This window comes from Brachyhypopomus gauderio, unplaced genomic scaffold (assembly GCF_052324685.1).
Source record: "Brachyhypopomus gauderio isolate BG-103 unplaced genomic scaffold, BGAUD_0.2 sc45, whole genome shotgun sequence".
Lineage (NCBI taxonomy): Eukaryota > Metazoa > Chordata > Actinopteri > Gymnotiformes > Hypopomidae > Brachyhypopomus > Brachyhypopomus gauderio.
Window position 1 is genome coordinate 1,865,001 of NW_027506871.1, and position 16,540 is coordinate 1,881,540.

A 16,540-nucleotide genomic window follows, 5' to 3' on the forward strand; every position below is an offset into this window, starting at 1 on the left:
TTTTGAGTTCTTTTTATTTGCTTTATAAACGATTAATAAAATCTCAGCAGAGGATGAATGTCCTTGTCCATGCGACCACGTATGGCTGATATTCCTCCAAGATCCATGACCAAACCATGATCTTTCTCTTCCGTTTAAGTGTTCCTTGCTAGTCTTGGGTGTCTACCGAGTCAGTCTACCGCTGTTACCATGGAGACAATCAAGTCTCATTAAAATGGGACCTGACTATACAGGTCAATGTGAAACAATTGCTAGGTACAGAAACACTTCCTTTACTGAAGTGGACATTTAATACTGAAGTGGACATTTATTATTATTATCTTATTATTGTCCATGTGGTTTTAGAGTAATAATTTATTTTGTTGACAATGAAAATAAATTACCTTGACCATGCACCCTACAGACTGTTAGTGTATATGTTGCTGAAACCTTCTTCTAAATTCTTTCATATAGCCCCATCTAGTGGTTGATTTTGGCATTTAACCCAATTCCTGTGGTTCATTTTCAGAATCAGAATGACTCTATTTTGGCAAGAATGTTAACCATGCTAGGGATTTGTCCTGGTGGTTACTAAAATGAATATGACTTGAATAAAATAAAGAATAAACATAAATATAATAAGATATGCAAAGATCAATCCTGAATAAAATATGGAAATAAACAGCATATGACTGGTTGATATGAAGTTTTATATTTGTAAGGTGTTCCAGTGGTGCTGGGGTTTGGGAGGTGATGAGGGCAGTGGTGTTAACTGCAGCTAATGTGCTCGCTAACACTTCTAGATTGTTCTAGATTGTTCCAGACTGTTCTGCTTCATCCCCACCTCCATCCCTCAGACCATCCTCTAAGAAGCATCAAACTCACACCACCTGTGGCACCCCAACCACCACCAGAAAAGCAGCTACGCTCTCTGTCCCATCACCAAAAAGACCCCCACCCACCATCATCTGCTGTAGTGGAGGACGTCACCTCTGGCTCAAAGAGTATGACCCTGATATTCTCCATTATCAACAATAACATTAACAATAGCAAATTACTCTTCTCAGTGGTTGACAAATTAACTAATTTACACACACAAATGGTCCCTGAACTACCGGTAATATCAACCAAACAATGTAGTAAGTTTGCTACTTTCTTTAATAACAAAATTCTCAAAATCAGACAAGATATTAGTCTGTCTACCCAGTACCCACAAATCATGACGTGATTTGTCCATCACCATGTAAATTGATCATGGAAATGCCACAATTTAATACTGTTAACAATGATTGAGACAGTGAGGGACCTTAAGTCCTCTACATGCAGTCTTGACCCTCTACCTACTAACTTTCTAAAGAACGTGTTTAACTCAGTAGCAGATGGCATACTTCAGATAGTAAACACTTCACTCCTATCAGGTGTTTTTACTAATGCACTGAACACTGCAGTGGTGAACCCTCTGTTAAAAAAGATTAATTTGGAGTCAACTGTGCAGTAATTACAGACCCATCTCAAATAATTACAGACCAATCTCACATAATTACAGACCCATCTCAAATCTATCATTTATTGGGAAAATAATTGAGAAAATAGTCTTCAAGCAACTCTGTTTTTCTATCTGCAACTGGCTGTCTAGACAAATTTCAGTCGAGTTTTCGACCTGCTCACAGTACTGAAACTGCTCTAATTAAGGTAATTAATGACATTAATCAGAACACGGATTCAGGGAAGCTGTCTGTTCTAGTACTGCTTGACCTTAGTGCAGCCTTTGATACTGTAGACCATGACAGACATTCTTATAGATAGACTAGAGAACTGGGTTGGTCCTAAAATGGTTCAGTTTTTATCTGCAAGGCAGGAATTATTTTGATGAAATTGAAAATAAGATTTCTGAAAGAGTGCCAGTGACTTGTGGTGTTCCACAAGGTTCGGTTCTTGGGCCACTCCTATTTAATTTATACATGCTTCCACTTGGGACAGATCATACTTGAATCTGGGCTGTCGTACCATAGCTACACAGACGACACTCAAATCTACTGAGCACTTACACCAGACAGCTACAGTCCCTGTAACTCTCTCTGCAAGTGCCTTGAGCACATCACTAACTGGAGGGGTCAAAACTTTCTACAGTTGTACAAAGATAAAACAGAAATCATTATATTTGGTAATAGAAATGAAAGGCACAGACTAGCTGTCTACTTGTCTACAACTAGGTTAAGAGCTAGCTCATAACCTAGGCGTATTAATAGATTCTGATCTCAGTTTTAGCAGTCACATGAAATCACGAAGTCAGCATTTTATCATCGTAAGAATATCAATAAGATCAGATATTTCTTGACAAAAGCAGATCTTGAGAAACTCATTCATGCTTTTGTCTCTAGCAGGGTTGATTACTGTAATGGCCTCCTAATAGGACTCCCAGAAAAGACCAAGATCAAACAGCTACAGCTGATTCAAAATGCAGCTGCTAGAGTCACTAGGAGCAAAAGAAGTGACCATCAAGGAGAGGCAGCGTTTAGCTATTATGCTGTTTCTAAATGGAACCAGGTTACGTTAATGTACACATGTTGACTTTAACTTCCTCATAAACTGGAGCACTTGAGACTGCAGATGACTCTTCTGTACTTGACTCTTTTGTCTTGTGTGCTGACTCTTCAACACCAGGGGGCAGTGTTTCTCTTTGCAACCCCCAGGTTGTGTGAATGACCAACAGCAGCCCGTAACAAACATAAGCAACTAAGCCAAGTTACTCCTCAAGTTAGCCCAGTTACGCCGCTGCGCTGTGAAGGTAGAGTTACATCGTGCTGTATTTGCAAATGTCCGCCCGTTGCTTGTTAACCAACCACCTTCACATCAGCCCGTTAACGTTGCCAGAAATGGGAGAGGTGCGGTGAGATCTGCTCAGAGTCAAACCGCGACTGACACTCTGGACAAGCAACAAAACAGTTATATGAGAAGAAATGTTCATTGCAATCTAAATATAATGTGAAAATAATTAGAATATAAAGTTTGTTTGCATTATTTATGTTACTGGAAGTACATTTTGATAATTAAATGGCTCCTTATGTATTTATAGTTACATGTTATTAACCAGTGTGTTGGAGATGTGTTTATTTTACCACCCACTGGGTGAAGTAATAAAGGCTGTCAAGTGAAGAACTGGTCGGACAGGAAGTTAACCATTAACTGATCACACGTGAGCGTTTGTCCTTCCCTCTTGCATTATGGGATATGTGTCTTAGGAACCATGAAAGGACAGTGATGGTATGAAGGGACTGACATTTCATGTTAGAAAACGTTTAAGCAGGCAGCAGATATGATTTCCTTTGCCAGTAGGAGACTAGATGGATGGCGTGTTAGTACTACAGTCATGGCCAAAAGTTTTGAGAATGATACAAATATTAATTTTTACTAAATTTTTACTTAAAGTCTACTGCTTCAGTTTTTATAATGGCAATTTGCGTATACTCCAGAATGTTATAAAGAGTGATCAGCTTAACAGCAATTAATTGCAAAGTCAATATTTGCCTAGAAAATGAACTTTATCCCCCAAAACACATTTCAACTTCATTGCAGCCCTGCCTTAAAAGGACCAGCTAACATCTTTCCGTGATTGCTCCATTAACACAGGTGTGGGTGTTGATGAGGACAGGGCTGGAGATCAATCGGTCATGATTAAGTAAAACTGACACCACTGGACACTTTAAAAGGAGGCTGGTGCTTGGCATCATTGTTTCTCTTCTGTTAACCATGGTTATCTCTAAAGAAAAACGTGCAGTCATCATTGCACTGCACAAAAATGGCCTAACAGGGAAGAGTATCGCAGCTAGAAAGATTGCACCTCAGTCAACAATCTATCGCATCATCAAGAACTTCAAGGAGAGAGGTTCCATTGTTGCCAAAAAAGCTCCAGGGCGCCCAAGAAAGACCAGCAAGCGCCAGGACCGTCTCTTAAAAGTGTTTCAGCTGCGGGATCGGGCTACCAGCAGTGCAGAGCTTGCACAGGAATGGCAGCAGGCAGGTGTGAGTGCATCTGCATGCACTGTGAGGCGGAGACTCTTGGAGCAAGGCCTGGTCTCGAGGGCAGCAAAGAAGCCACTTCTCTCCAGAAAAAACATCAGGGACTGACTGATATTCTGCAAAAGGTACAGGGAGTGGACTGCTGAGGACTGGGGTAAAGTCATTTTCTCTGATGAATCCCCTTTCCGATTGTTTGGGACATCTGGAAAACAGCTTGTTCGGAGAAGACGAGGTGAGCGCTACCACCAGTCTTGTCTCATGCCAACTGTAAAGCATCCTGAAACCATGTGTGGGGTTGCTTCTCAGCCAAGGGAATCGGCTCTCTCACAGTCTTGCCTAAAAAAACAGCCATGAATAAAGAATGGTACCAGAATGTCCTCTGAGAGCAACTTCTCCCAACCATCCAAGAGCAGTTTGGTGATCAACAATGCCTTTTCCAGCATGATGGAGCACCTTGCCATAAAGCAAAGGTGATAACTAAATGGCTCAGTGAACAAAACAGAGATTTTAGGTCCATGGCCTGGAAACTCCCTAGATCCTAATCCCATTGAGAACTTGTGGTCAATCATCATGAGACGGGTGGACAAACAAAAACCTACACATTCTGACAAAATGCAAGCATTGATTGTGCAAGAATGGACTGCTATCAGTCAGGATTTGGTCCAGAAGTTGATTGAGAGCTGCCACGGAGAATTGCAGAGGTCCTGAAGAAGGGTCAACACAGAGGTGGGACCAAGTCAGTGTTTTGCAAGTCTCAAGTAAGTCCAAGTCTTTATCCTCAAGTCCCGAGTCAAGTCTCAAGCAAAGACAGTCAACTCAAGTCAAGTCTCGAGTCAAGACAAGCAACCGTCAAGTCAAGTCCCAAGTCTGAAACTTGGAATTTCAAGTCCTTTCGAGTCTTTTTTTTTTACAGGCACCAACGCTTTACGAATGCTACGCTGATGCGTTTCTTTACTCGTTTTGTTGGTGTCCGCCAGCCAAAAGATGACAGATCATTTACATTTTATCTTCTCTTAATTACATAAATGTACTTAAACAAGAATGTTTCGTTACATCATTTTACACGAAAATAGCAAGCTTCATCGTAAACAAGATGCTGTCATTACGAATGGTTATTCTAAACATTTGGATAAAATGTTTAAATATAGACTAATAAAAGGTTAGGGTTATTTTTTCATTGTTTTCTGTTATTGTGGGGTCACAGTGTAGGCTACTATTGTTACCTGGAGATTCAGTGGGGTCACATATTCTGATGGCTGCCGTCAGAATTGGTGACCCCAGTTAAAAAGGCTCACCTGTACATCCCATTCATGATTTCTTTGTTGGCTGCAATGGTGAGGGGATGGTAAATCTTGTTTAAGTACATTTATGTAATTAAGAGACGATAAATGAAGTGGTTCCGCCAGGAGGAAGTGGTTCTGACAGGAGGAAGTGGTTCTGACAGGAGGAAGTGGTTCTGACAGGAGGAAGTGGTACCGACAGGAGGAAGTGGTACTGACAGGAGGAAGTGGTACTGACAGGAGGAAGTGATACTGACAGGAGGAAGTGGTACCGCCAGGAGGAAGTGGTTCTGACAAGTGCATCAAACCTGCATCTGCTATGGTTAACAACACCCATTTACACTGTAAATGGAGGAATTCTGGATCAATAAACAGGTTCTGTTTACTGGTCTTTGGACTGACATTTACAGGACACACTGTATATCCACCATGTGCCCACAAATGTAACATTAACCAAATTAGAAAAACAAAAAAAATTTAATCATGAGCATTTGAGCAGATAGTCTCTCCAAACCCACAGTGAGGACTGATAATAGCACCTTGACCCCAGGCTGAAGGATGGGTTCTCAACAGAGGATACAAATGTGGATTCAAAGGACAGAGGAGGACTGTGTGGGTGGAGGGGATGGGGTGAGGACTTTAATGAGTGAGGGAGAGAAGGAGAGAGAGTTCTGGAGGCTGAAGTGATGGTGAAGTGTTGCTATGAGATGGAAATAAGCGGTTGAGGACAGTGATGTGTTGTGACACCCCGCCTGTAAACATCTGAAGGTCCGTCACATAGCTCCGCACATGTTTCGGGCTTCTTCTGCAGTTCAACTGCTTGGTAATGTTCTCCCTGGACCTAATAACAGACATTTAAAAGGCTACCAAATCTAGAGCGTCTTTTTCTATACCGAGTGTTTAATTTTGGTTGAGACGCGCGTGTGATGTTCAAGGACACTCCTGCGACTCCGCGGTCCTCACGTGACGCTGCGCGCGACGACACCGACCAGCCTCGCGCTGCACCTCTCCAAACGTCGGGCTGTTTTCACGCACGCTCTTACATGCACCCTGCGTCGGAAAAGTAAAGATTTTTTTTCCTGCGGCATGTCAAATTTCACGGGTAACTTTACCAACAAGTTCGCGCAGCCGCCGTGGCGCGTGGCGCTGTGGTCGCTGGCGTACAGTTTGGTGCTGGTGGTGGCGGTTCTGGGGAACCTGGTGGTGATATGGATCATACTGGCGCACAAAAGGATGCGCACGGTCACAAATTACTTCTTGTTGAACTTAGCCGTGTCCGACGTGTCCATGGCGGTGTTTAACACGCTCATCAATTTCGTGTACGCCGCGCACGGTGAGTGGTACTTCGGCGACGCGTACTGCAAGTTCCACAACTTTCTCCCGGTGGCCGCGGTGTTCGCCAGCATCTACTCCATGAGCGCCATCGCCGTGGACCGGTAAGCGCTCACGGACACCGTCGCTCGGTCGTGTGAGGATGTTTGTTTCCTATGGGTTAGATTTTTGTTTATTTTGAAAAAGATGACTGTGAGTATCTCTCTCTCTCTCTCTCTCTCTCTCTCTCTCTCTCTCTCTCTCTCTCTCTCTCTCTCTCTCTCTGTTAAAGTATGGTAATATCCTTTGGAAAATCCCCATCAAGATTTTGTTAGAACCTTTATTACATTATTTTTCCATGCTGTATTGAATCTTACTAAGAAGTTTGCAAATCTCATTGATTATAAGATGATTTAACATATATTTATTATTATTTCTAAACAGAATTTTGAATGGATACTTTTATATGTAAATGATTATTTTAATAATATATTTACATCATTTAATGGGTTGAGCAAACACTGCAGTGTTGTCAGGTAGATTAACATGCAGGCTGACATGTTAGTTTGTTCATATAGGTGAATTTACCACAATCAAAAACCTTTAAAACAATAAACATCGTAGAGTTTATGTACAATATTATAAAACTCCTTTGACATTTGCTTTGGGCATAGTGTGTTTGTGGTACAACTCAATTGTAACTTCATCTGATGTACGCAACATTAACAGAAGAAAATAACCACATGCGTTGAGAGTGTAAAATGTTGGACGTAATTTAACTTGCATTGTGGAATTTCCTTGAACCAACTGACGTTCAAATGCAGCCGTCCTGGAGATACTGGATTCACTGTACACGTACACACACACACACACACACACACACACACACATATATACACACGCACACACTCACACACATGCACACACTCACACACACACACACACACTGCTGTTATTGAATGTGCCAGGTGTGGTTGTGTGTGGGAGCGTAATCAGACCACACTGAAGGAATCATGACCCTGTATAATCAGACTGTAGAAGACACCTTTGGGTGTCTTTAGTTTTTCACACGTATTATCTCAGAGATTTTGATATTTGGCTTCCACATTTTATTAGATCAACACAACACACATCGTACATAATACGGACTGGTTACTTATCCAGAGACAGAGAACCATCTTTACACAAGAGTCAGTTCCTGGGTCAGTTCCTGGGTGGCTGTTCATCTGAGGAGAGCAAACGCAGACAGACTGAAACATCTGTCGAGGGGGGAGCCAGTTATGAAGTGAAGCCCAACAGGACACGGCTGGACAGAGTCACGGAGAGGGGCAGATTACCCACAGTCCTGTGTGTAGTTCTCAAGCTAGTTCCATCTTGGTGCGGGTTGTCTCTGAATCAGCCATGCAGCTCTACGTTTTGATAGATGCCTGTTTTCATTCATACTATAACATAGCTATTAGAACCACACTGGACTTGTGAAGTGATTATCATGACCACACTGGAATAGTCAGATGGTTAGATTAACCGTTCTGATGATGTAAGGTGGTTGTGGCCATAAAGTTTTTATATCAGATGTACATGTACAAGTGAGGGAGGTTCAGAACTGTCTACAGCTTTAGAATGATCCCAGAGGACGGAGAAGTTGGACGGTGTTTAGATAAACACCGTCAGTGGAGCTTGGATCGGGTCTGCGTTGCCATGGCAGTGAACGTGCACCACCTGTTATGCAGTGTCTCCCGTGACTCAGTGTTCTGGAGAACAGGTGGAGGCTCTGGACTCCACCGCCTACAGCTCCATCATGTCTGACCAGTGAGGAAATAACGTGTTCCCTACTGGACCAAACGTGTTAACGTGTCCCTTATTGGACCAAACGTGTGAATGTGTCCCCTATTTGACTAAACATGTTAATGTGTCCCCTACTGGACCAAACGTGTTAACGTGTCCCCTACTGGACCAAACGTGTGAATGTGTCCCCTATTTGACTAAACATGTTAATGTGTCCCCTATTTGACTAAACATGTTAATGTGTCCCCTACTGGACCAAACGTGTGAATGTGTCCCCTATTTGACTAAACGTGTGAATGTGTCCCCTATTTGACTAAACGTGTGAATGTGTCCCCTATTGGACCAAATGTGTTAATGTGTCCCCTATTGGACCAAATGTGTTAATGTGTCCCCTACTGGACCAAACGTGTTAACGTGTCCCCTACTGGACCAAACGTGTTAACGTGTCCCCTACTGGACCAAACGTGTTAACGTGTCCCCTATTTGACTAAACGTGTTAACGTGTCCCCTATTTGACTAAACGTGTTAACGTGTCCCCTATTGGACCAAACGTGTGAATGTGTCCCCTATTTGACTAAACGTGTTAACGTGTCCCCTACTGGACCAAACGTGTGAATGTGTGCCCTATTTGACTAAACGTGTTAACGTGTCCCCTATTGGACCAAAAGTGTTAACGTGTCCCCTATTGGACCAAACGTGTTAACGTGTCCCCTATTTGACAACGTGTTAATGTGTCCCCTATTGGACCAAACGTGTTAACGTGTCCCCTATTTGACCAAACGTGTTAACGTGTCCCTTATGCGGTATCTGTTGTCTCACCTGAACATTTTCAAATGCAGTGCACATATATATCCCCATTGGCAACTGAAGTAATATTACCTTCAGCTGACTGAAATGAGCTAGAATCATTTTAAACACCGCTTCAAAACTGGTCAAAGCACATTTAAACACAACAGTGAGTCAGACGTCAAATCTGCACGTCTGACGTGACTAGCAGTGACGTTTAGATGTGTGTTCACACTCGTCAGAAGTGTGTGGGCTGCCAGTGGGCACTCTGCCACAATCAGCTTGTTTGATCTTGATTCTACTGTTGCATCATTACTTCTGCTGATGTCATTTCCTCTTTCTTCAGGTATATGGCCATCATACACCCACTGAAACCTCGTTTCTCAGCAACCATTACCAAGGTGGTCATTGGATGTGTGTGGGGTGCAGCGGTTGTTCTGGCCTTCCCTTTGTGTTTCTACTCGACAACGAAGGCTGTGCCTTTGAGGACACTGTGTCACGTAGCCTGGCCCCACAGCGCCGAAGATGCCTTCATGTTCGAGACTCCTCCTTCTCATTAACATGTTAATCACTCACCCAATCACACTCGTTCTCTCATGCTATCAGACTCATTTCAGTTACACATTCATCTTATCAGATTATTCTAGAATGCTCATGTCAGATTTATTCTTGTTATTCGGAAGTATGCAAAGATTTGTCAGTCTGGTGAGATTTGTCATTTATCACTGTATTCGGTTGATTAAAAAAATATATATCAACTTCATATTTGGAGCTGAATGATAGGAGGAAAAGCTAGATTATATGTCAAGAAATTTATTTAATTTAAAAATGTAAAAAGACAGTGACACTTAAGATAATGCACTATCTAAGATAATGCATAATTATTTTTCATCATGCCATTGTATAATATTATGTATTCCAGAATCAATACATATTGCATCTTCTTTTTAAATATCTTTTGGTTTTCTGTCTATAACTAAGTCTTTTTGCCATTTGTTGCTTAAAACAGCTTTGTTTCTTAACACTTGTTCCTTATATATTAATTATTTTATTATGTTTATTAATGTTTTATTGTCTTTATTAATTTTTACCACTCATCTTCCACTGTTTGTGCTTTAGGTACCATATCGTCGTCGCCTTTTTAGTGTATCTGCTGCCCCTAGTGGTGATGGGTATCACCTACACTATAGTGGGATTTACACTGTGGGGGGGTGGCATTCCGGGACATTCCTCAGAGAACTACCTGGAACAACTGCAAGCCAAACGCAAGGTACTGCGTGTTCTCTGTAAAGCTGTGATTGCCTGTGTTTTTACTGTAAAGCTCTGACTGGCTGTATGTTGACTGTAAAGATGTGATTTGCTGTATGTTTACTGTAAAGATGTGATTGATAGCAGTCAATCCACAAAGAAAGTCCTACACATTATTTTGCTCTTCAGTGCTAACGGTTAATTGGTTGTTTGATTACTGCTCAGGGAGTTTCTCTCCTTTCTGCTGCTCATGCAGTATTTGCGTAAAATACTGTTAATGCTGTGATATGAAATTATTTGAAAACATCGTAACACCTGTGGTGAACAGGTTGGACATGAAGCTTCTACCTTGTTTTTAGCTTAATCTCTTCTCGCTAACTGTGTAGCTTAATTGGCTGGTTGTTTTTTCGTTAACTGCCTCCTTTTTGGTTCTAGCATTTTCATGGAGAAAAATGAGTTAAACCAATAGCGTAGACCGACCTAGACCGACCTAGACCGACCACAGCGAGGGGTGTCACTGTTTTTCTTGATTCCCTTTTTACTGTTCTACAGTAGCAAAGCAGGCATTTCTGAGTCCTTTGTTTTCTTAAGCTCAAATTTACCTCTTGTGAGTATCAGACGTCTGCATAACTTCACTCAGATCCTTCAAAGTTGCAGATGTTCTGGAACTGGGCTGGTTACCCACAATGCCACAATTACCCACAATGCCCAACCCACCACGAGGCATGAGACTGGAGGTACACTCTGCACTGATAACAGGGTGTGTGGTCGAAGGTAGTGGTGGTGGCCGGGTATAGGTGGTGAAGATGATGGTGGTGTTGGTGGTTGTAGGTGATGAAGATGATGGTGGTGTTGGTGGGTGGAGGTGATGAAGATGATGTTGTGTCTGGTGGTTGTAGGTGGTGAAGATGATGGTGATGTTGGTGGTTGTAGGTGATGAAGATGATGGTGGTTGTAGGTGATGAAGATGATGGTGGTGTTGGTGGGTAGAGGTGATGAAGATGATGTTGTGTCTGGTGGTTGTAGGTGGTGAAGATGATGGTGGTGGTGGTGTTGACCTTCGCACTGTGCTGGTTACCATACCATGTCTACTTCATTGTGACGGGCCTGGACAGGAGTCTCATGAAGTGGAAGTCCATCCAGCAGGTCTATCTATCAGTGCTGTGGCTGGCTATGAGCTCCACCATGTACAACCCCATTATCTACTGCTGCCTGAACAGCAGGTAACACACTCATGCACTTAACATATACCCACACTTAATACACACACACTTAACATATACACACAACACACACACTTAACATATACCCACACTTAATACACACACACCTAACATATACACACACTTAACATATACCCACACTTAATACACACACACACTTAACATATACACACAACACACACACTTAACATATACCCACACTTAATACACACACACTTAACATATACACACAACACACACACTTAACATATACCCACACTTAATACACACACACCTAACATATACACACACTTAATACACACACACTTAACATATATACACAACACACACACTTAATATATACCCACACTTAATACACACACACCTAACATATACACACACTTAACATATACCCACACTTAATACACACACACTTAACATATACACACAACACACACACTTAACATATACCCACACTTAATACACACACACTTAACATATACACACAACACACACACTTAACATATACCCACACTTAATACACACACACCTAACATATACACACACTTAATACACACACACTTAACATATATACACAACACACACACTTAATATATACCCACACTTAATACACACACACCTAACATATACACACACTTAACATATACCCACACTTAATACACACACACTTAACATATACACACAACACACACACTTAATATATACCCACACTTAATACACACACACCTAACATATACACACATTTAACATATACCCACACTTAATACACACACACTTAACATATACACACAACACACACACTTAATATATACCCACACTTAATACACACACACCTAACATATACCCACACTTAACATATATCCACACTTAATACACACACACTTAACATATACACACAACACACACACTTAATATATACCCACACTTAATACACACACACTTTCAATATGGAAACACTCAACAAATTGTTATTATGCCTGGGATGTTATTGTGGTATTTATGTCGTTCCTTCCGTTATCTAAATATCAAACCAATAAAAAGACAATATACTTAATTTATTACATACATTTTGAAAAGAAAATAAACACACATGCACACATAAATACCTAAACACATTAAAAACAAACAGAGAGCCTTACTTACACTAGTAGTTTGGATATACTGTATGAGTGTAGTACTGTAAGTCTGTGTATCATCTTGTTAGCTCTGCCAGATTCTTCATTTCAGGCTAATAGACTGTTGGCCATTATAGCAGGGTTATGAAAGTGCATTTCTTTAATTTACTCATTATTATGATACATTTGAAGTTCCCAGAGAAAGTATTCATATGCTGTGCTGTAACATTTCTGGCTTTTCCAGGGTGTGATGTAACAATAACATGCTGAGGTCCCATGTTGTGATGTAACAAAGGCATGTTGAGGTCCCATGTTGTGATGTAACAAAGGCATGCTGAGGTCCCATGTTGTGATGTAACAATGGCATGTTGAGGTTCCATGTTGTGATGTAACAATGGCATGCTGGTGTTCCATGGTAGCTGTTTTGGTTCTATCTGACAGGTTCCGGGCAGGATTTAAGCGAGCATTCCGCTGGTGCCCTTGTGTTCACCTGTCGGACTTGGATGAACTGGAGCTGAAGACGACCCGCTTCCACCCAACCAGGCAGAGCAGCCTGTACACCGTAACCCGGCTGGACTCGTGTGCTGACTCACACACACTAGCTTCACGCCGTAAAAGCTCCTCCACCAGTCGCCATGGCAGCTTCGTCAGCCAATCACACCACGTCACCCGAAGCTCACTGAATGGTAGCATCCAATGTAACCCTGGAAACAACCCTGTTATCTAGTCAAACATTATAACACATAGTGAAGGGTATATATATTGAGAACCGGCTCACTCCTAAACCTCACCACTCAGTTTGAATCATACTTCATGATCTAATTGTGGTCTGTAAAGTTCTGCATTACCTCAGTCAGGCTTTCAAGATAGTCCTGATCTCCAGTGTCATAATGAGCTGTGTCACTGGAGAATGTTTAGAGAGTGTGGGATACCCCAACCTGGGGTGGTATGCAAATTCTCGTATTAGAGTTTTTTTCTCAAATCTATATATATGTCTATTTAAATATATAAAATATACTTGATATTCAGACAGTAATTAACAATAAAGGAAAGTAAGTAAGAGCCAGAGTGAAGTGTTCTAGAGTGAAGGGACCAGAAGTGTTCTAGAGTGAAGGGATTGGAACAGAAGTGTTCTAGAGTGAGGGGACCAGAAGTGTTCTAGAGTGAAGGGCCCAGAAGTGTTCTAGAGTGAAGGGATTGGAACAGAAGTGTTCTAGAGTGAAGGGATTGGAACAGAAGTGTTCTAGAGTGAAGAGACCAGAAGTATTCTAGAGTGAAGGGAACAAGTGTTTTGGCCATTTCATTAAAAGAGGGTGCAGTTACATTACCAGTTCTAAGACGTGTCCCACGTGTATTGGCAGATTCACAGAGCTTACAACCCCTCTGCTCCACACAGGGTAAATGAGCAGGTGAAGGTCACTTATGACTGAACAGGTTGGTTTGTGCAGATTATCCTTGAATTATCTTCTCAGTAACACCTGCTGTGGCATCTGTCAGATGTCTCAGGGAATAACAGGGAGTTGGTAGATGTGGTCTCCTTGACTGAATGACCTTCAGTGTGTCCACAACACTCTCATCGCTGTGTAGGGTCATCCTCACACCCAGCGCTCTTCATGGTCCTGTCAAGTCCTGTTCGCACATGTCCTTTACACGTTTGGATTGCATGGTTATTTAATCATATTTTCGATTTCAGAATATACACTATATATACCACACAACTGTAGAAATCCCCTGATAAAAAATGTAGCAAATTATTAGCTGACCCTGACACTAGTCTGACCCTGACCCTAGCCTGACTCTGACCCCAGTCTGACCTTGACCCTAGCCTGACCCCAGTCTGACCTTGACCCTAGTCTCACCCTAGTCTGACCCTGACCCTAAGTCTCACCTTAGTCTGACCTTGACCTAGTCTCACCCTGTAATGCTTCATGTATTAATTTGACATGTTTGAATTGTACATTTCTTAATAAAGCAGATCACCATCTTATAATCAAATCAAGACTATATCTGCTGTCCTCTTTGTGCCTTTCTTCACTTTCTCTCTCTCTCTCTCTCTCTCTCTCTCTCTCTCTCTCTCTCTCTCTCTCTCTCTCTCTCTCTCTCTCTCTCTCTCTGTACACACACACACACACAGAAAGCCCGACTGACTCTCAGTAAATGACAAACCTAATAAAGGAAAAGTTTGTCAATTTAGAGACCAGTTAAGTGGAGCTGTTAGTTATTCTTAGTTTCTGTCTATGTGGGTGTGGGATGTATGGGCAATCCAGTGTGAGCCACGAAACCACTGGAAACCACTGTAAGGTAAACACTCAATGTGTATCATCCCAATTCTACTTTAATATAGACACTCAATGTGAATAAATCATCCCGAATTCTACTGTAATATAAAAATGTATAAAACATTCAACTGTAAAATAACATTTATGATAAATCATTCAACTGTAAAATAACATTTATGATAAATCATTTAACTGTAAAATGAACACTTGATACATTTAAGCATCCCAATTCTACTGTAATATAAACACTTAATGCGTATAAATCATCTGAATTCTACAGTAATATAAACACATTAAGCTCCACTGTAGCAGTGTCTACACCCCAAGCTTGGCCCAGGGTGGTGTTTACGCTCCATCACCTCCACCCTGCTTCAGTTTTATGTGGTACATTCTCTGTTGTAGCTCACAGTTCTGTGAGCAGTGAGAATATTACACACACATACATTCCAAAAGACATGTGGGTATATTCTCAATGTGTTTGACCGATCCCTGAAACTAATTACATTTCACTCTGATCATGGCTAGATAAATGCAACCAAAATCCTAAACCCTAAAGTCAGAAATCATTCTAATCCTAACTCTAATCCTGTCATTGAACCTTGCATTCATGCTCCTTCTCTTTGGGGTTATACACTCGAGGTATAAGAGTTGCAGCTGGCTTAACCTCCTCTTTAGACAGTTTTAATCTCTTTAGACAGGTTTAACCTCTTCTCCTCTTTAGACAGTTTTAATCTCTTTAGAGTGGTTTAACCCTCCTCTCTTCTTTAGACAGGTTTAACCTCCTGTCCTCTTTAGACAGGTTTAATCTCTTTAGACTGGTTTAACCTCCTGTCCTCTTTAGACTGGTTTAACCTCCTCTCTTCTTTAGACAGGTTTAACCTCCTGTCCACTTTAGACAGGTTTAACCTCCTGTCCTCTTTAGACAGGTTTAACCCTCCTCTCTTCTTTAGACTGGTTTAACCTCCTCTCTTCTTTAGACAGGTTTAACCTCCTCTCCTCTTTTGACAGGTTTAACCCTCCTCTCTTCTATAGACAGGTTTAACCTCCTGTCCTCCTTAGACAGGTTTAACCTCCTGTCCTCGTTAGACAGGTTTAATCTCCTGTCCTCTTTAGACAGGTTTAACCTCCTCTCTTCTTTAGACAGGTTTAACCCTCCTCTCTTCTTTAGACAGGTTTAACCCTCCTGTCCTCTTTAGACAGGTTTAACCTCCTGTCCTCTTTAGACAGGTTTAACTCTCCTCTCTTCTTTAGACAGGTTTAACCTCCTGTCCTCTTTAGACAGGTTTAACTCTCCTCTCTTCTTTAGACAGGTTTAACCTCCTGTCCTCTTTAGACAGGTTTAACCTCCTGTCCTCGTTAGACAGGTTTAACCTCCTGTCCTCGTTAGACAGGTTTAACCTCCTCTCTTCTTTAGACAGGTTTAACCCTCCTCTCTTCTTTAGACTGGTTTAACCTCCTGTCCTCTTTAGACAGGTTTAACCTCCTGTCCTCTTTAGACAGGTTTAACCTCCTGT

The 16,540-nt window shown here is 41.6% G+C and overlaps 1 protein-coding gene across 1 annotated transcript; it reads left to right on the forward strand.

Annotated features, from left to right (window-relative positions):
* The first annotated feature begins 6,020 nt into the window (after window positions 1-6,020).
* On the forward strand, window positions 6,021-14,732 carry LOC143486753 (neuromedin-K receptor-like). The gene is made up of 5 exons (XM_076986160.1): window positions 6,021-6,715; window positions 9,508-9,696; window positions 10,281-10,431; window positions 11,436-11,632; window positions 13,189-14,732. Exons 1-5 carry the CDS (start codon window positions 6,366-6,368, stop codon window positions 13,472-13,474), a joined length of 1,173 nt encoding a protein of 390 aa, XP_076842275.1. The 5' UTR covers window positions 6,021-6,365; the 3' UTR covers window positions 13,475-14,732.
* The last annotated feature ends 1,808 nt before the right edge of the window (window positions 14,733-16,540 follow it).